General features: G+C 53.7%; 1 protein-coding gene across 1 annotated transcript; it reads left to right on the top strand.

Annotated features, from left to right (window-relative positions):
* Nucleotides 1-957: 957 nt before the first annotated feature.
* On the top strand, nucleotides 958-19,278 carry Mybpc3 (myosin binding protein C3). The gene is given in 35 exon segments (XM_087910888.1): nucleotides 958-1,088; nucleotides 2,314-2,580; nucleotides 3,108-3,230; nucleotides 3,310-3,393; nucleotides 3,480-3,628; nucleotides 3,846-3,963; nucleotides 4,718-4,766; nucleotides 4,909-4,938; nucleotides 5,102-5,155; nucleotides 5,740-5,751; nucleotides 5,985-6,148; nucleotides 6,946-7,078; nucleotides 7,283-7,285; nucleotides 7,392-7,516; nucleotides 7,595-7,700; nucleotides 7,772-7,938; nucleotides 8,260-8,425; nucleotides 9,128-9,234; nucleotides 9,574-9,603; nucleotides 11,065-11,204; nucleotides 11,419-11,499; nucleotides 13,183-13,342; nucleotides 13,788-13,892; nucleotides 13,964-14,091; nucleotides 14,093-14,249; nucleotides 14,780-14,914; nucleotides 15,188-15,355; nucleotides 16,957-17,045; nucleotides 17,204-17,399; nucleotides 17,558-17,697; nucleotides 17,847-18,006; nucleotides 18,105-18,241; nucleotides 18,510-18,696; nucleotides 18,856-18,893; nucleotides 18,994-19,278. Coding segments are annotated over 34 exon segments (3,906 nt in total). The 5' UTR covers nucleotides 958-1,063; the 3' UTR covers nucleotides 18,867-18,893; nucleotides 18,994-19,278.
* The last annotated feature ends 156 nt before the right edge of the window (nucleotides 19,279-19,434 follow it).

Below are 19,434 nucleotides of genomic sequence, written 5' to 3'. Positions count from 1 at the left end.
ATCAGTTCTCCAGAAGACTCAGATAGGCATAGCAGTGTATTCCTGGAATAGCAGCACTTAGCAGGTTGATGCAGGAGGATTGTCATGAGACCAACCTAGATTACTAGTAATAGCTTCAACACACACACACACACACACACACACACACACACACAACTTAAGAGTAGATGGTGTGGCTTTAAAGTAACTAAAATTGAGTGAAAATCATGGCTGGTAAGTTTCTGTTATATGGAAAACACTTATGTATGGCCTCTCTCCTTTCCAATGGTAAACAATCTATTCTACTAATGTTCCTTGATAGGGGTCCCCGTAATTTACTTTTCTGTAACACCCAATGAACCTGAAGTGATTGAGGGTTCAGTTGCAGGACAAGAACAGTGGGAATGGGGTGGAAGATGGGGGTGGGATTCAGAATATTCTGGCATTAATCTTTAGTTAGTCCTTGTGACTTTAGTAAGAGCTAGCTTTGCTTCTGTCTTCTACTTTGGAGTACTTTTAGAGATTCCCTTCCCTGCCCTCACCTGTAGGTTCGTCTAGCACTTCCCTTATGGTGATAGTAACTCCCAGCATTGGCTCCTCCCTGCCTGACCCTAGCCTAAGCCCACCCAGCATTCCAAGGTCCAAGGTCCAAGGCCCCTGCCCCTTGTGGTGCAGCAATGTCCATCAAGGCTCTGCTAATCAAAAGAACAGTAGCACCAAGCCCTGGACACTCTAGCCATGGGTGTCACAGGCAAGAGCACCTCTACAGTGTAGTTTTCTGCTGGATGGATACACAGACAAAGGCGAGGTTACTCCTGAGGTCCACAGCAGGTTGGAGGGGCAGAAGCCATCCAATCATGCTGGGAGAGGGGGAGGGGAGCCAGAGGACCAAGTGGCTCTATCTTCTCCGTGGAGGTACTTCAGCTGGATGGAATTTGTCTATATTTAGCAGGTGACTGGCAGGAGTCAGATAAGCGGGGATGGGGAGGGGGATGGCGTTCATAAATAGTGAGACCACAGGGCACTGTTCAGCTCCTCCTTGGGTGACTTTACCTGCCTGGTGCCTGGTGTGACCGTTCTCAAGATGCCTGAGCCAGGGAAGAAAACAGGTAGCTGCATGCACGGGTTGAGTCTGAATCTGGGGCGGTGGATGTGCACAGCTTGGGGACAGGGCTAGGATAATGTGAATGGGGCCTCTAGGTTCCAGGAAGACACAGAATAATCTTCTTTGGTCTGTCTATTTCTCAGTTTCTTTCCCCTTCCCACCTGTGCCAGAGCCACTGAAAGAAGTACCCAGGTCAACACCCATTCCATCTTGACCTGTTTCTTCTTCAGCCAGGGTCCTCACTTCAGGGAGCCCAAATTCAGGCTACACTGAGCCCCTGAGCACCTCCTGGTCTCACGTACAGTGTGCGGGGTAGTGACCCTTTTCACCTTTCTGTGTCTGCCACCTGCGCCGGAACCCCTAGGGTATGCAGACCATGCCCGGCTAGATGTGGAGGACTTTTCCTCTTCTCTGGAGAAGAACAGACAAAGAACAGAGAAACTGTAATTCAGGGCCTGGCCTGGCCAGGCCTGTGCCCTTGCAGAGGTCACTGGGGCAGGGCAGGGATCCAACCCCAGCCCCCCCACCCACTCCCAGGCTAGCATTATCTCAGTTGTTCATTCTTAGTCTGAAGCCCTCAGAGGACAAATTTAGCTATATTCCAAGTAGGCAGAGTGCATGGGTGGGGGTGGCCTCCTGGTGGGAGTGGAGCTGGACTTACCCCGAATGTTCCTAGACAGGAGGGAGAGGATCCAAGGTAGGAGTGTCCTGTGTGGTGATTAGGACAGCAGACTTGACTCTTTCATCTATAATCTTTTATCACTTAACCTGAGCCATAAATATGGCTGCACCTACTCCGTAGAACTTTTGAGCACTAATGAGAGATTTGGAGTGTACTTACCCCAGTCTCTTTAAAGGAGAGTGGCAGGGATGGGCACCAGGGAGCCCAGTCCCCAGAGGGTGGCAGGGGTGGGTATCAGGGAGCCCGGTCCCCGCAGGGTGGCAGGGGTGGGCACCAGGGAGCCCGGTCCCCGCAGGGTGGCAGGGGTGGGCACCAGGGAGCCCGGTCCCCGCAGGGTGGCAGGGGTGGGCACCAGGGAGCCCGGTCCCCGCAGGGTGGCAGGGGTGGGCACCAGGGAGCCCGGTCCCCGCAGGGTGGCAGGGGTGGGCACCAGGGAGCCCGGTCCCCGCAGGGTGGCAGGGGTGGGCACCAGGGAGCCCGGTCCCCGCAGGGTGCAGGGATGGGGCACCAGGGAGCCCAGTCCCGCAGTTTCCATCTGGCTCTTCAGTGTCAGCCTTCAACAAGAAGCCACGGTCGGTGGAGGTGACAACAGGCAGCGCTGCCGTGTTCGAGGCTGAGACAGAGCGCGCAGGCGTGAAAGTGCGGTGGCAGCGGGAAGGCAGTGACATCGGTGCCGGTGACAAGTACGGTTTGGCGACAGAGGGCAAGCGGCACACACTGACAGTACGAGATGTGTGCCCTGCAGACCAGGGTTCCTACGCGGTCATCGCAGGCTCCTCGAAGGTCAAATTTGACCTCAAGGTCACAGAGGCAGGTAAGGGCTTGCTGACCTTCTTCCCAAGGCCTGAGCTTCAGTTGTAGCCCTGAGCAGGGAATGGACGTTGGGTGCTCGTCTTTGCCCTGGTGATGCTATAAGTCAAAAATGCCCATTCCCACTTCTGCACCAAGATCTCGCTCCACATTAGAGGTGGCTGCAGCCTTTTCTGAATTGTGGAGGTGGGGAAACATAAAGGTGACCTAAGCCCTCTCCTACACAGACCCACAGTGAGGTCACACCTAGATAAGGACTCTAAGGAATCCTAAGGGCTTGGGGGTGGGGGTTGGGTCAAGGCCAGAGCCTGGAAGAGGACAGCAGATGGACCTCGGAGCTGTTCAGAGCAGAAATCCTGGACATGGAACAGGTGGGCTGTGAGGGCGAGAACAGGAGATGCAGGCCAGCGCCTCTCCTTGGCACGAGCCCAGTGGCTGAAGGTGACTGTGACTGCGCACATGAGATGCATCTTAGGTACAGGCGGACCCAGGTCTGAAGTCTGAGAGGGTGTGTGTGGTGTCTCTGGTTAGAAACTGTGTCATGCGAGAAGACAGAGCCTGCAGTTGCTCCCACCCCTGAGGAGGCCCCTGGAGCCCCCAGAGAAGTCCCAGCTCCAGTCACTGAGTTGGAAGAAAACGTTCCAAGTCCTGAAGGTGAAGGGGCTGGGCGATGTGGGACAAGCCAATGGGAGGACAGTGTCCCAGGACAGGTCTCAAAAGTCTTTTTTCTCAGGGTCAGCCCCAGGGAGTCAGGGAGCCCCCGATGACCCTATCGGCCTTTTTCTGGCACGGCCCCAGGATGGCGAGGTGACTGTGGGTGAGTGGGAGTTTCTGTGCTCAGGGGTGTTATGGGAAGTAAGCTCCAGAGTACCCCAGGTTCAGTCCATCGTCCCTCTCCTACAGGGGGCAGCATTGTCTTCTCGGCCCGCGTGGCTGGGGCCAGCCTCCTGAAACCACCAATGGTCAAGTGGTTCAAGGGCAAGTGGGTGGACCTGAGCAGCAAGGTGGGCCAGCACCTACAGCTTCACGACAGCTACGACCGGGCCAGCAAGGTGGGACACCTGGTCAGGGGCACAGGGCAGAGCGGGATGCTCAGCTGAACCAGGTGTACACTGCACAAGATGCCTGAGTCAGCCATCTCCTTGGCATTTCACGGTCATGTGCCTGCGAGTGCCAGTGATGGGTCTTGAGAGGTGGATCCTCTCTGTAAATCACACAGTATGAGCTCTGTATGTGTGAACCCTGACTTCCTTCGTCTCCTGCCCACAGGTCTACCTGTTTGAGCTTCACATCACAGACGCTCAGGCAACTTCTGCGGGGGGCTACCGCTGCGAGGTGTCCACCAAGGACAAGTTTGACAGCTGCAACTTTAACCTCACTGTCCATGGTGAGAGACTTGGTGTCTGACCTGGTCCTGTGGTCTCCGCGGGCGCTTAGTCCCCAGCATTAAAGAGGGTGACCAAGCCGGGCGGTGGTGGCGCACACCTTTAATCCCAGCACTTGGGAGGCAGAGGCACGTGAATCTCTGTGAGTTCGAGGCCAGCCTGGTCTACAGATTGAGTTCTAGGACAGGCACCAAAGCTACAGAGAAACCTTGTCTCGAAAAACCAAAAACAAAACAAAACAAAAAAACCCAATAAATAAATAAAGAGGGTGACCAGCTGTGGCTAGATAGCCAGACTGACCACACATCCAGCGCCGATCACCCAGGGTGTGAAAGAAATCCATGGTTGCTGGCAGTGGTAGTGCACACATTTAATCCCAGCACTCGGGAGGCAGAGGCAGGCAGATCTCTGTGAGTTCGAGGCCAGCCTGGTCTACAAGAACTAGTTCCAGGACAGGCTCCAAAGCCACAGAGAAACCTTGTCTCAAAAAACAAAACAAAACAAAATCCATGCTTTCAGGGTCTTTCAGGGTCATGGGAGGCTTAGACGAAAATGAAGGGTGGGCTCTGCTTCAATTGCTTGTGTCCCTGACACAGTTGAATGTGAACTGGGAGGTGAATGGAAAGCTGCCTACCATAGAGGTTGGGATGACAAACTGCCTCACCTCTCTGGACACGGACCCTGGGACAAGTTGAGAAGGTGGAGTCCCGTGGTCCCCTCTGAGCAACACCATCACTTCATTCTCTTTGTATATAGAGGCTATGGGTTCTGGAGACTTGGACCTCAGATCAGCTTTCCGCCGCACGTGAGCGCCTCTCCTTCCTCGGGACTTGGGGGAGGCCAGTGGGAGAGGCCGAGGCCACTCGAGGTTTGGGATAGGGATATATGGGGTCAGAGCTGTGAAGGGCAGGCAAACTGGGTCATTGCAGACACTGTCTAACCCACAGGAGCCTGGCCGGAACAGGTCGGCGAACCAGGTACCCTCTCCTGTCCTTCTCTGTCCCATCCACAGACCCCAGGTGTATCTGAGATGGGTGGGAGCCCTACTGGGCTGTGTCCCTTCCTCCTACTCCACCCCTTCTAGTTCCCTCTAAGCCCCTTCGAGTTCCCCGGAAGCCTCATGGTGTCTCCTTTCCACAGTGACAGCCATGAAGATGTGGGGACTCTGGACTTTAGCTCCTTGCTGAAGAAGAGGTGAGTCCTTGGGTCACGTCTTCTAGGGCAGGGAGTAAGACATGACCTTGAGGTTTCCCAGCTGTGTGGCTCTGAACAAACCACCTCTCTGAGCTGATTTCCTTGTTAAATGGGAGAATCCCAGGGTGGAAAGGAGTCTTGTCCTGACACCCATCCTCGGTGTACCCACCAAGGCCCCATAGAGCATCTCCAATAGATCATTTCTGTAGACTCAGGACCTAGCCAAGCCCCTTGACCTCGTTTCTTTTTCTGTCCTACCTTTCCCTCTCTCCCCATCCACCCCACATGGCTGCTGCTGCTGTTCCTGCCCAGAGAGTAAGCAATGGGTTTGGGAGCCTCTGGGGCGAGAGAACATTGGTTTTGGGGCTGTGTGCCCTTTCTTCTGGGGTTTGGTGAAACACATGCCTCAGGGTGGCCCCCATACTCTATCGGATATTAAGAAGAACAGGAGACCTGCTCTGAAAAGTAGCGGCACAGTATTTGGAAGAGGGAGGAAGTGGAGGCCCTGGGAAGGACCCCAGTCTTGGCAGGGAGGGGCCCAGACTTCTAATGTGTCCTTATCCTTTCTTCCTCATTGGGAGCAGCAGTTTCCGGAGGTGAGTGCCGGGGAACCTCAGAACCCGCCCTAGTTCAACCCCTAAAAACTCCTAGGCCTGTAGACTGGAAGGAAGGGATTAAAAAGAAGGGAGAAGAAGGGAAGAGAAAGGAAGGGAGAGGAGAGGGGAGGGAATAGGGCAGAGGCAGGCCCTCATCCTGTGCCCAGGAACCCCCACCCCAGGAAGGGACAAGAGGGACTGCCTTAAGCTTCCCAGTGGCCTATGGGGCACAGGGACTCAAAACTGGAGGCACCCGTTGAAGAGGACGTGTGGGAGATCCTGAGACAGGCGCCACCATCAGAATATGAGCGCATCGCCTTCCAGCACGGAGTCACGGATCTGCGAGGCATGCTGAGGAGGCTCAAGGGCATGAAGCAGGATGAAAGGAAGAGCACAGGTGAGCCCTTCCCACACCTGGGAATGGAGACTGGGCCCACACCAGAGCCTGCAGGCTGGGCAGATGGAGCCCTTTGGGGTAAGACAGTACTGGCAGTAAAAAGAGCGAATTAACACGTAAGCAATGTTTTACACAATTACCTAATTTAATTCTCCCAATATTATCTCTGTATAATAATACAGAGAATATTATCAGTTCACTTTGACAAGTAAGGAAACTGAGGCACAGAGACTAAGGGATAGCCCAAAGCTCCAGAGCACTGGGCACCGTGTTCCTTCGCAGCTGTCTCCAGGCTCAGCCTGAGCGGCTCAGTCCTTCAGCTGTAGCTCTGCTTTTTACCAACATGGCTGCAAGGGGAAGCATTTGTGAGGTGGCCCTGGGCTCTGGACTTCTTACCACAGATCAGTGGAGCTAGTGACTGGAGGGCACTCACTCCATCTCCCTAAACTTAGGGCAGTGGCCTGGAGGACTGAGCAGCACTAAGGAGGGAAGTTGTTAGGGACGCCAAAATGAGGCTTGGGGTTAGGGAGAGGAAGAGAGGGCCATGGGTCACATTTCCAGTTCTCACGATCTTGCTGGATGCCTCTGACCCTGCCCAAGAGCTGACCAGTTAGAAACAACCTCAAGGAAGGCAGGGAAGAGGCAGACAAAGGAATGAACAGACACGGTCATCACAAAAACCCAGAGGAATATACAGCAGGGTGGAGAAGGTGTGGGCAGCTGCTATGGTGGCTGTGGCTGCTGCCTGGGGAAACGTGTCGGCACTGGGGGCAGCTGGGCTGAGGTGTGCTGTTCAGTCTTTCAGAAGAAGCTGGAGCCTGCTTACCAGGTAAACAAAGGCCACAAGATCCGGCTTACTGTGGAACTGGCTGATCCGGATGCTGAGGTCAAGTGGCTGAAGAATGGACAGGAGATCCAGATGAGCGGCAGGTGTGGTGGGGGCAGGCGGGGTCCTGGGACCTGAGGTTAGGGAGAGCTGCAGTGCCCCACCTCCCTGACTCTGGTTCCTGGTCCTCATTTGTATCTTCTGCCATTCCCTCCCCACCCTCAGGGTCTAATCCTCTCTCTTTCTCTTCCTTCTATGTATCACTTCCTTCTATGTGGAACCCTGCAACGGCCCCTTCTCTTCCATAGCAAGTAAGTCTCTCCTTGACAACTTGAAGCAGGCGTAGGGTTTGTGAAGGGCACCAAGCCCAGGAGGGATAGCCATGGCCCTCCTGATACGCCTCTGTGCCCTGCCCAGGTACATCTTCGAGTCCATTGGTACCAAGCGTACCCTGATCATCAGCCAATGCTCCCTGGCAGATGATGCAGCCTACCAATGTGTAGTGGGGGGCGAGAAATGCGGCACAGAGCTCTTTGTCAAAGGTGGGCGCGGGACCAGGGTATCCTGGGAGGAAAAGAGGCCACAGGGAAGCAGCCCTCACGGTGTTCTTCCCTGGACAGAGCCCCCGGTACTCATCACACGGTCCCTGGAGGACCAGCTGGTGATGGTGGGACAGCGTGTGGAGTTTGAGTGTGAGGTATCAGAAGAAGGGGCCCAAGTCAAATGGTGAGTGCAGGAGTGTAGGGGTGTGAGGCAGGGCTGGGGGATGGGGACACCCATGTACCATGTCTGACCAGGCTGAAGGATGGGGTGGAGCTCACTCGTGAGGAGACCTTCAAATACCGGTTCAAGAAGGATGGGCAGAAACACCACCTGATCATCAACGAAGCAACACTGGAGGATGCGGGACACTACGCAGTACGCACAAGCGGAGGCCAGGCACTGGCTGAGCTCATTGTGCAAGGTGAGGGTACCAGCCCAAGCCTCACTGGCCACATGGAGGAAACAGGCTTTGGGCCAGTTTTTAGTACCCTGAGTCCCATCTTCTCATCTGTAAAATGGCTGTGCTGAAGTAAGCACTGCAGAGTGTTGGCGTGGGGTGGGGGTCAGGTGAGCCTGCTCAGTGTCACCCCTGAACCCAGTTTAGGTACACATGTCTGTTACACAAATGCACATGCCTGGCCAGACACCTGTACCCCCGCCACTGCCTGCAAGCCCACACGTCCTCACAAAGGTCCACACTGCTGCATTCTTCCTTAGCTCATAGGCTCTATCTATCCCCCAGAGAAGAAGCTGGAGGTATACCAAAGCATCGCTGATCTGGCAGTGGGTGCCAAGGACCAGGCTGTGTTTAAGTGTGAGGTTTCAGATGAGAACGTGCGTGGTGTGTGGCTGAAGAACGGGAAGGAGCTGGTGCCTGACAGCCGCATAAAGGTGTCCCATATAGGGCGGTGAGTGAAAAAGAGAGAGGCAGGCAATTCATGATGGAGAGAGAGAGACAGAGAGACAGAGACAGAGAGAGACAGAGAGAGACAGAAGATGGCTGGAGAGATGGCTCAGAGGCTAAGAAAGAGCACTGGCTGCTCTTCCAGAGGTCCTGAGTTCAATTCCCAGCAACCACATACTGGTTACACAACCGTCTGTAATGAGATCTGGTGCCCTCTTCTGGCCTGAAGGGATACATGCCGACAGAACACTGTATACATAATAAATAAATCATAAAAAAAAGAAGAGAGTAGGAAGACAAAATTGCAGAGGACAGACATGTGAGGAAAGCCCAGAGAGCGAGCCTCTGTAAGACAAGAGGGCAGCAGTACGGGAGAAAGAGTGTGGGACACACAGGGTCAGGTGCCCTGCCATTTCCCCACCTGGGACCAGAGGCAGGAGGCCTCCGGGGGCCGCTCACAAAGATGATCCAGATCAGCATTTGCCTGTCTCCAAGGGCCCTGCCATAGGGATGCCCCAGTGCAGGCATCTCTTCTGCACTGCTGACCACTGTTGACCTCAGAGAACACGGGACGGAGCTGGAAAGCATGAAGCTAGAGGGAGAAACCACATTTTAAATATCAGGACATGAAGGAGCCAGGGTAAGGCACAGAGAGGTCAGGACTGTGTGACACAATAGGGATCCTTTGTGTTCCCACTGCCTTCAGGGTCCACAAACTGACCATCGACGACGTCACACCTGCTGACGAGGCTGACTACAGTTTCGTGCCTGAAGGATTTGCCTGCAACCTGTCTGCCAAGCTCCACTTCATGGGTGAGGTGAACTAGCTGTGTGTGTGTGTGTGTGTGTGTGTGTGTGTGTGTGTGTGCATGTGTGTGCACGTGTGCCTGCAGCCTGTCTGCCAAGCTCCACTTCATGGGTGAACTAGCCGTGTGTGTGTGTGTGTGTGTGTGTGTGTGTGTGTGTGTGTGCATGTGTGTGCACGTGTACCTGCAGCCTGTCTGCCAAGCTCCACTTCATGGGTGAACTAGCCGTGTGTGTGTGCACGCACACATGTGCATGGATGAGCATACACAGCTGGGGCAAGGCCAGGATGCCCTGTGGCTGGGCCCTTCCTTTCTCTTAGTGTTCCTTGCTTTTCTTCTCTTTCAGAGGTCAAGATTGACTTTGTGCCCAGGCAGGGTGAGTCTTGGGACCCTTCTGTGCCACCCCAGCTTTGTCTCCTTCCCCACATCCCACCTCAACCCAAACCCCTTCCACTTCACAGCCAGAGATGACAAGGACCTTGGAATAGGGAACCATGTCTAGGTTTCTACTGCTGTGACCAGAAGCTGGTGGGAGGAGGACAGGGTTTATTCAGCATACACTTCCACATCGTAGCCCATCCTTGGAGGGAGTCAGGGCCGGAACTCAAACAGAGTAGGAAACTGGAGGCAGGAGCTGATGCAGAGACTTTGGGGGTGTTACTTACTTGCTTGTTCCTCATGGTTTGCTCAGCCTGATTCTTTATAGAACCCAGTACCTCCAGCCCAGGGAATGGCACCACCCATAATGGGCTGGGCCTGCCCCCATCAATCACTAAGAAAATGCCCTCTGGGGTGGCCCTCATCCTCACCGTATGGAGGCGTTTTTTCTCAGTAGAGGTTTCCTCTTCTCGGACTATTAGAGCTTGTGTTAAAATGATATCACTGAGATGGCTCAGAGGTTAAGAGCATTGCCTGCTCTTCCAAAGGTCCTGAATTCAATTCCCAGCAACCACATGGTGGCTCACAACCATCTGTAATGAGGTCTGGTGCCCTCTTCTGGCCTGTAGATATACACACAGACAGAATACTGTATACATAATAAATAAATAAATATTTAAAAAAAAATGATATATCTAACCAGCACAATTCAGATCTACTACGCATGACCACTGGGTAATCATAATCTCTCTGGCCTCGAATTCTTTGTGTGTATGCATGTTTATGTATGTGCAGGTGAATTTATGTGCATGCGCACATGTGGGGGTGCATGTGGAGTCCAGAGTCTACCCAGGGGGTTCTTTCTTGGGTACCATTCATTCTGAGGGGCCCTCACTGGGACCTGAGGCTCTGATTAAGTGAGGTTGGCTGGACATTGAGCCCCAGGAATCCGCCCCTCTTCACCTCTCCAGTGCTGGGATTTATCTGGTTTCTTGTGTGGGTTCTGGGCATTAAACTCCTCTGATTTTTGGTTTGGATTTATTCAGGTGACAGTGTCACTAGCGTGAGGTGTTAGCCCAACTCTTTTCCTTTTGACTTTTTTTTTCTTTTTTCCCCTGAGACAGGATTTCTCTGTGTAACAGTCCTGGCTATCCTGGATCTCGCTCTGTAGCCCAGGCTGGCCTCGAACTCACAGAGATCCGCCTGCCTCTGCCTTCCAAGTGCTGGGATTAAAGGAGTGTGCCACCACCACCTGGCTGAGATCATATCTTAAAAACAAAACAAAAACCCCACGGGACTAACTATGCTGAAATTTGCACTTTTTAATATCTATAAATTATACCTAGATGAAAATGACAAAAGCCAATAGTCAGGGACATGAGCTTCCAGCACCCACTGATGCTGCCACATTTGTGGGTCTGGACCCTAGCTTTTCTCTAAACTGTACTCCCCCATACAGAACCTCCCAAGATCCACTTGGACTGCCCCGGCAGCACACCAGACACCATTGTGGTTGTTGCTGGAAACAAGTTACGCCTGGATGTCCCTATTTCTGGGGATCCTGCTCCCTCTGTGGTCTGGCAGAAGACTGTCACACAGGTACTGTGGTTCCTGCCTCAGTTTCCCTACCTGTGCGATCGACGTGTCAGACCAGATGAGCGCTAGGCTCTGCTCCATACTCTGCCGCCCCACTCACTGGGAGCACAGAAGCCCCTCACTGGCCAGAAGGCAGAGCGTGGTTGGAGACATGCGGGGCATGGAAGAAAAGCTGACTCAGTACCTGTAGCCCTAATTCAGTCTGCTCTGTTCCCAGGAGAAGAAGGCACCTGGTGGGCCCCCTCCTGGTGCCCCAGAAGATGCTGGCGCAGAGGAAGAGTGGGTGTTTGATAAGAAGGCGAGTTTGAAGTCAAGGCATGGCTCAGGGTCCTCACTTTTCTCTACGCATGCCATGTCCACCCTGAGGAATGATGGACGATTTAGGCTTTGATGGCTTTGACTTTGCTAGGAAGTCATTGTAACTGGAATGGTTCCTGAATCCTTGCCTCATTTTCCCTCTTTCTTCTTTTTATTAATAATTTTCCTTATTCTTCAGAATTCAATTCATATATACAATGAAATATGAGCATATCTACCATTTTACCCCTCCAGCCCCCACAGTCTCCCCTCCCAACTCCTCCTTTTCTTCTTCGAGACTGGGTCTCATTATGCAGCCCTGGCTGACCTGGTCCCTATGTGGACCAGGCTGGCTTCAAAACTCAGACATCCACTTGCGCCTGCCTCAGGAGTGCTCGGTCTTTTGTTTCTCTAACCCTCTAAGTTCAATTACTGCTGCCAATAAATGCTTAGGTGTGGGACCACCCACTGGAGCCTGGGCGGCCCAACATCCATCACTAGTGCCTCGGTCGGGGTGGGGCTCATCTCTTTTCTCTGCCTCACTTTCTGAGATGTTCTCTGAGTCTTTGGGCAGCGTGCTGTGGAGCTCCTTCAGCCAATAAGCCTTTAATATACCAGCCCGCTTGGGCATGGTTTCTTATACTATAAATGCAGCCTTAAAGCTTGCACGCGCTCCTGCCTGGCTGCTGGATTCGGCTCCTGTTGCCCGCTCCTGCAGAGGACTGTGATCTGTGAGTCAGAACCCCTCATTATACCCAACTCTAGCATCCATCTTCAGCAGCAGTTGACAGAGATGTCTGACTTAGGGCTGAACATTCGTTCTCTTTCTCTCGGCACTGACTTTTATGCATCTCTGTCTTGACTGCTTGCTCTCCACTGCAAAAAGAAGCTTCTTGAATAAGGTTGAGATGGCCAGGTCTGTGGGTAGAAACATAAGACAATTTGACAACATGACCATTAACAAAACTAACAACAGGCTCAACCCTGGGGCCTATAGCTGCCTCAGCCGGGGCTTCTGAGTGGCATCACAGCACCAAGTGTGGCATCCCTTCTGTGGAGCAGGCCTCATATCCTAACAGGGCAGCACTCAATCCGTAATGGTCTCGCTAGTGCACCAGTGGACACATGCCTGGCAGGTTGGTATCTTGGCATGCAGGGTGCTGTGCTGGGTGAGACCATGGGTAGCTTTTCTCCCCAACAACCTCTGGCTCTCTGAAAGCTAGCCAGCAGGGAAGAGGCTTCCTGCTTGCCTGGAGACTGTGCCTCCACAACTGACCTCGGCTATGTGCTCCTCTCAGTAAGGGAGAGGGAGTGCCTTCCCTGGCATCCTGCCTGGCATGGCCCAGTTCTGTCATTTCTCCTTGCGCCACTGCTGGCTCTTCTGAAGGACTGGGTACTGTGGTCTTTCTGGAGCCTCACAATAGCTCTTGTGGGATCACATTCTTCCCATTTGACAGATAAGAAAATTGAGGCATAGAGTCTAGATTTCATGATAAAACTAGATTAGAGTCTGAACCCTTGCCTGTGGTGTCACATTGAAAATTTTAAACTAGTCACTTCTAGAGGTTCAGTTTCCACTCAGGCTCCGCCCCCACCGCTTCCCACAGACCCAGCACTGAACTTTCGCGGATGGCTACCTTACAGGCTGACTTGGGTCTTGTCCCCAATTCTCTCTCCCTTTCAGCTGTTGTGTGAGACTGAGGGCCGGGTCCGTGTGGAGACCACCAAAGACCGTAGTGTCTTCACAGTTGAGGGAGCAGAGAAAGAAGATGAAGGTGTCTACACCGTCACAGTAAAGAACCCCGTGGGCGAGGACCAGGTCAACCTCACAGTCAAGGTTATCGGTGAGGCCACACCACAGAGAGCTTAGAGCAGCCCCAGGGAGGGTCCATCCGTGCACTCAGTAGTTACTCAGCCGCTCTCTCGCGAGCAGGCAATCATAGTATGCCAGAAAGAAGTCCTGCTTGATGGGAAATGCGTATGTAAGATGCCGCTGCCTGTGACATTGGTCGTTCTCTGAAATAAGCATGGGACAATCTCCGTGCTCTGGAGGGCTGGATGGGTTGGGTGGATGTAGCCAATTGGAGCTGGTGAGGTGAAAGTGGCCAGTGAGGAGCCTTGGGCGGTAAGAAGTGGTGGGTGGTGGCATGAACTGACTCGAGGTGGATTTGGCTCGGAGGTGGTGGTTCCAGATGGCTGTTACTGGTGGGGGCGGTGAAGAAAAGGGGTGAGCGATGTCGTCAGATCCTGAGCTGGACACAGCTGATGTGATTCCTCTTCCCTCTCAAGACGTGCCAGATGCTCCTGCGGCCCCCAAGATCAGCAATGTGGGCGAGGACTCCTGCACGGTGCAGTGGGAACCGCCTGCCTATGATGGCGGGCAGCCGGTCCTGGGTGAGTGCCAGGGCACCGGGACGGCTGTCCGCTGAGTGGCTGGGCACAGGCTGAGCTCTCGTCTCTCTCAGGATACATCCTGGAGCGCAAGAAGAAGAAGAGCTACAGGTGGATGAGGCTCAACTTTGATCTGCTGCGGGAGCTGAGCCATGAGGCGAGGCGCATGATCGAGGGTGTAGCCTATGAGATGCGCGTGTATGCGGTCAACGCTGTGGGAATGTCCAGGCCCAGCCCTGCCTCTCAGCCCTTCATGCCTATTGGTGAACAAGGGCAAGGGGGCAGATGGTAGCAGCCTCTTAGCTGATAGGCAGCCTCTGCACAAGGCCTTTGCATGCCTGGGCTCCAGTGCTGTCAGGGGTAACCTGCCTTGTCTTACAGATAAGGACACTCAGGCTAGACAAGTTAAATGACCTCAGGACACCTCACTGATAGAACAGACACTCTAGGGGATGCTAGTCACGTCCCTCCATGATTTGAGACGACCCGGAACTCTCTATGTAGACCAGACTGGCTTCAAACTCACAGATTCTCCTGCCTCTGCTTACACCATTCCTTTTAGGGCAGGGAATCCCCTAGATTCGCTGGAGTTACAGGAGTTGCTGGGAACTGAATCTGAGTCCTAAAATGGACGAGTCACAGCCCGGGCCCCAGCCTTACTCACCTAGCCCTACGAGGCCAGGAAACGCCCAGGGTTCACACTTCTTTGGCTTTCTCTACACTTCTAGCACGTCCTACTCTGACAGGAGAGCCCTTCCTACGCCCACCTCTTGCCTCCTTTCCTGTTGGCAGCCTGCAGAAGGGAAGTGCTGCCTGTATGACTGGCAAGCAGCTGAGGTCCCCTGTGTGCTGCAGGCTCACTCTGACCCTCTCCACCTGTCTCTGTTCAGCCCCCCCTGGTGAACCCACCCACCTGACTGTGGAGGATGTGTCTGACACCACTGTCTCACTCAAGTGGCGGCCCCCTGAGCGTGTGGGTGCGGGAGGCCTGGACGGCTACAGTGTGGAGTACTGCCAGGATGGTTGTGAGTACCCCACCCCGGCAGCCCCAACACCCTGCTGGGCACTGGGCAGCTCTCAGAAGGTGAGAGGGAGGTGAGGTGGAATTTCTTTGTTTTTTGAGACAGGGTTTCTCTGTAGCTTTGGAGCCTGTAGCTCTTGTAGACCAGGCAGGCCTCAAACTCACAGAGATCCGCCTGCCTCTCCCTTCCGAGTGCTGGGATTAAAGGCGAGCACACCACCGCCGCCGGGCTGAGGACGGATTTTTCTGACTCTCCCTCATCTGTGCCCACATCCAGGCTCTGAGTGGGTGACCGCTCTGCAGGGGCTGACAGAGCGCACTTCGCTGCTGGTGAAGGACCTGCCCACTGGGGCACGGCTGCAGTTCCGAGTGAGGGCACACAATGTGGCAGGACCTGGAGCCCCTGTCATCACCAAGGAGCCTGTGACAGTACAGGAGATACTGCGTGAGTGTCCTTCTGCGATGACAATGAGACCCTGCTAGAGGCAGGGGGGCCAGGGGCTGGGGCAGAAGGGACCAGGGCCTTCATCTATGTCCTGTGCTCTCTTGGCTTTCCCAAGAGCCCTTAATTCTGGACCAGGAAGAATATAGGCCATAACTTTCTTGTTCTGAATTTCACCTCCAGTGTTGTTTGATGTTTCACTCTTTTGACTTTTAGGAGGGCCACCCACTAGCTCCCAAATAAATCACACATAGAGGTTTATTCTTAGTTAGGAATGCCCGGCCTTAGCTTGGCCTATTTCTTCCCAGATTTTGCTAACTTAAATTATCCCAACTACCTTTTGCCTCTGGGCTTTTTCCTTTTCTTACTTCTGTATATCTTACTTTCCCTCTTACTCCGTGGGTGGTTGGGTGGCTGCCCTTGTGTCCTCCTCCCCTTGTTCTATTGTTACTCCTTCCTTGCTCCTCCTTCACCTCATTTCTCCTTCTATCTATACTCTCTGCATGCCAGCCCCACCTATACTTGCTCCTGCCTCACTATTGGCCGTTCAGCTCTTTATTAGACCATCAGGTGTTTTAGACAGGCAAAGAATCACAGCTTCACAGAATTAAACAAATGCAGCGTAAACAAAAGCCACACAACTAAAGAGAACACCCCCAGCACTGCAGCACACAGATACCATCCACAGAACTCAACAAGAGGCTTGGGGTCATTTAGGGTGATCTGGGACCCTCTTCCCATTCTTCTGCTACTGTTGTTGTTATTGTTGATTGAGACAGGGTCTCTCTGTGTAGTCCTGGCTATCCTGGAACTGGTAGACCAGGCTGGCCTCACACTCACAGATGGCCTTCGCCTTTGAGATTAAAGGTGTGCCATGTGCACCCGGCTCATTTTCTGTTCCTTACCTCAACAAAGGAGGTACTGGTTCTCCAGATTGGAAAGAAATAACAGATTTAACCAGTCCTGAGCAGAGGCTCTAAAAGCCTAGAATATGCCTTAACTTAATTAACTTAATTTTGCAAGGTGTGTGACTCCAAATAAGTCGCTTGCCCTCTTAAAGTGGAGCTGGATATGGTGGCATATACTTGTAATCCTGGCACTTGGAGGTGGAGGCAGGAGGATGAGGGGTTTATGGCCAGTCTAGGCTACATGAGTTACTCTTCAAAAAAGAGAGATGGTTTAACAGTTAAGAGAACTTGCTGTTCTTGCAGAGGACCAGGGTTTGACTTCAAGCACCCATAAGCGTGTCTCCTAACCATTCCTAACTCCCGTTCCAGGGGACTCACTGCCTTTTTCTGACCTCTGCCAGCACTAGGCACACACAAGGTGCACATACGTACATGCAGACAAAATGCTCATACACATAAATAAATCTAAAAAATGGGAAAACCACAGACACAAAACAAAACAAAATGATAGGACTATAGGAAGGCTCAGTGGATAGCATCTAGTGCTGAGCATCCTGGAACTCCCGGGGCTTAGGAGAGTCTGGCCCAGGGCAGCTTTCTTCCCAGTTATGGTGCTCTGGGCCTTGCCTCAAGAGAGAAGGGACCTGTGAGATCATTCATGCTGGGGCTACAGAAGGGCCTCCCTTTAACCCACAGAACGACCACGACTCCAACTGCCCAGACACCTGCGCCAGACCATCCAGAAGAAGGTGGGGGAGCCCGTGAACCTCCTCATTCCTTTCCAGGTAGGTTGAGCCCTTCCCTGTCCCAAGGGAGAAACCACAGTGGAAGGATCTCCTGGGACTGTGGACCCTGAGACCCCAGTCCCATGTGTGGCTGGTGTAGTGCCAGCCAGCCCTTGCAGAGAGACTAGCTCAGGGCTGGGCTGGTCATCTTCCCCCAGGGCAAACCTCGGCCTCAGGTGACCTGGACCAAAGAGGGGCAGCCACTGGCAGGTGAGGAGGTGAGCATACGCAACAGCCCCACAGACACCATCTTGTTCATCCGGGCTGCCCGCCGCACCCATTCAGGCACCTACCAGGTGACAGTTCGAATTGAGAACATGGAGGACAAGGCTACGCTGGTGCTACAGATCGTGGGTATGTAACCCAGAGCCTCCCTTTCAGCACATCCATCTTCTGACCTGGAGCCTGCAAACCCGGGCCCTGCAGAAGGGCTCCTAGATGCTAGCATCCCCCTGCTTCTGCTCAGGCAGCTTCAGAATGTGCAGTGATTCAATCAGATCTGTCTCCTACAGATAAGCCAAGTCCTCCCCAGGATATCCGGATTGTTGAGACTTGGGGTTTCAATGTGGCTTTGGAGTGGAAGCCACCCCAAGATGATGGCAATACAGAGCTCTGGGGTTACACTGTACAGAAAGCTGACAAGAAGTCCATGGTGAGTCCAGGGCCCTCAGCCTCCACACACCCTCCTAGGCCTAACAGCCCTCCCCTTGCTTAACCCAGTAGTCTGGTTTTCCTCCACTGTATGGGTGGAGAAAGGCAGTGGTCCCTCAAAGAGCCCCCCCCCTCCTTCATGCCCTCCAGGAGTGGTTCACTGTTCTGGAACATTACCGTCGCACCCACTGCGTGGTATCGGAGCTCATCACCGGCAACGGCTACTACTTCCGGGTCTTCAGCCACAACATGGTGGGTTCCAGTGACAATGCCGCTGTCACCAAGGAGCCTGTCTTTATTCCAAGACCAGGTGCTGCAGCCTCACTCCACTATGGGGAGTTCCGCTGGGGAAGGGAAGAGGGCCTAGCTTGGGGTGACTTTCTTGGTACTAAGACTTGTCGCCAACAGGCATCACATATGAGCCACCCAAGTACAAGGCCCTGGACTTCTCTGAAGCCCCAAGCTTCACTCAGCCCTTGGCAAACCGCTCCATCATTGCAGGCTACAATGCCGTCCTCTGCTGTGCTGTCCGGGGTAGTCCTAAGGTAGGGACTCAAGGTCCTGGGCCAGACTGCCGGGAAGCTAGTCTCCTGGGCTCCCTTTGGGTAGTCTGCTCCTGAGTTTGCCTACTGTCTTTGCTCCATCTCTAGATACCTTCCAGTCTTCCCCTGAACAGGGCCAAAGTCCTCACTGAAGGCTCTGTGTTCATTCTCAGCTGTGGGCTGAGTCTGCACTCCAGTGGGTACTTGAATCCCATCAGTTCCCCATCACCTGGATGCTTTCCTATTCTCCCTCCTTCTACTTGTCATACAGCCCAAAATTTCCTGGTTCAAGAACGGCCTGGACCTGGGAGAAGACGCTCGTTTCCGCATGTTCAGCAAGCAGGGAGTCCTGACCCTGGAGATCAGAAAGCCCTGCCCCTATGATGGGGGTGTCTATGTCTGCAGGGCCACCAACTTGCAGGGCGAGGCACAGTGTGAGTGCCGTCTGGAGGTGCGAGGTAAGGAGCCTGTTGGATCAGGGCTTGGGGGGAAAGCAGGACAAAGCAGGGACCTCTGCTGTCCCAGCTCAAGCAGCACCTCTGGCTGCTAGAGCACTGGCTCTGGCTGGCTCCTGGAAGGCTGGGAGGACACATGGTTTGTCTGCTTCTCTCTTACAGTCCCTCAGTGACCAGGATGGCTCCCCAGAGGTGAACAGGTGTGTATTCAGACCACCTGAGACCCAGGGCCTTGGGGGGCTATCAGGAAAAGGGGGTGCAGGAGGCTTCAGTTCACTCACAAGGCAGCCTCTGTCACAGGTACAGGTGGATGCCAGCCCATGGACCCGCAGTCCAGAAGGGAGTTGGAGGAGCAGCCCTTTCTGCTATTGCATGTGTGTATGTGTGTGCCTCCTAGGCTGGGAAGGACTGGTCGGCAGCTGTACCAGGCAGATCTGGCGGACTCTGCAGAAACTGACTTCATAGCTCCTAAGGAGTGCAGTTGATTTGGGGGGTATAAAGTGTGTGGTCTTCAGAAACGCTGACTGGGGACAGGCCCTTCTGGCTGGCTCACTGTGTAAGGGCAATAAAAGATGGGTGCAGTCACGAAGGGCTGATGTTTCCTGTCCACAGAAAAGCATGCGGGCGTTGCTTGATCTTGACAGGCACGTCATCTCCCAAATCAATGTCCTGTGTCTGTGAGACGTTAATTAGCACTAGAAAGGGCATCAGTCTCCCCTCTACCCACACAGACCCCTATAT

Source organism: Myodes glareolus, chromosome 10, assembly GCF_982192425.1.
Source record: "Myodes glareolus chromosome 10, mMyoGla1.1, whole genome shotgun sequence".
Taxonomy (NCBI): Eukaryota; Metazoa; Chordata; class Mammalia; order Rodentia; family Cricetidae; genus Myodes; species Myodes glareolus.
This window is presented reverse-complemented; position numbering and strand designations above follow the sequence as displayed.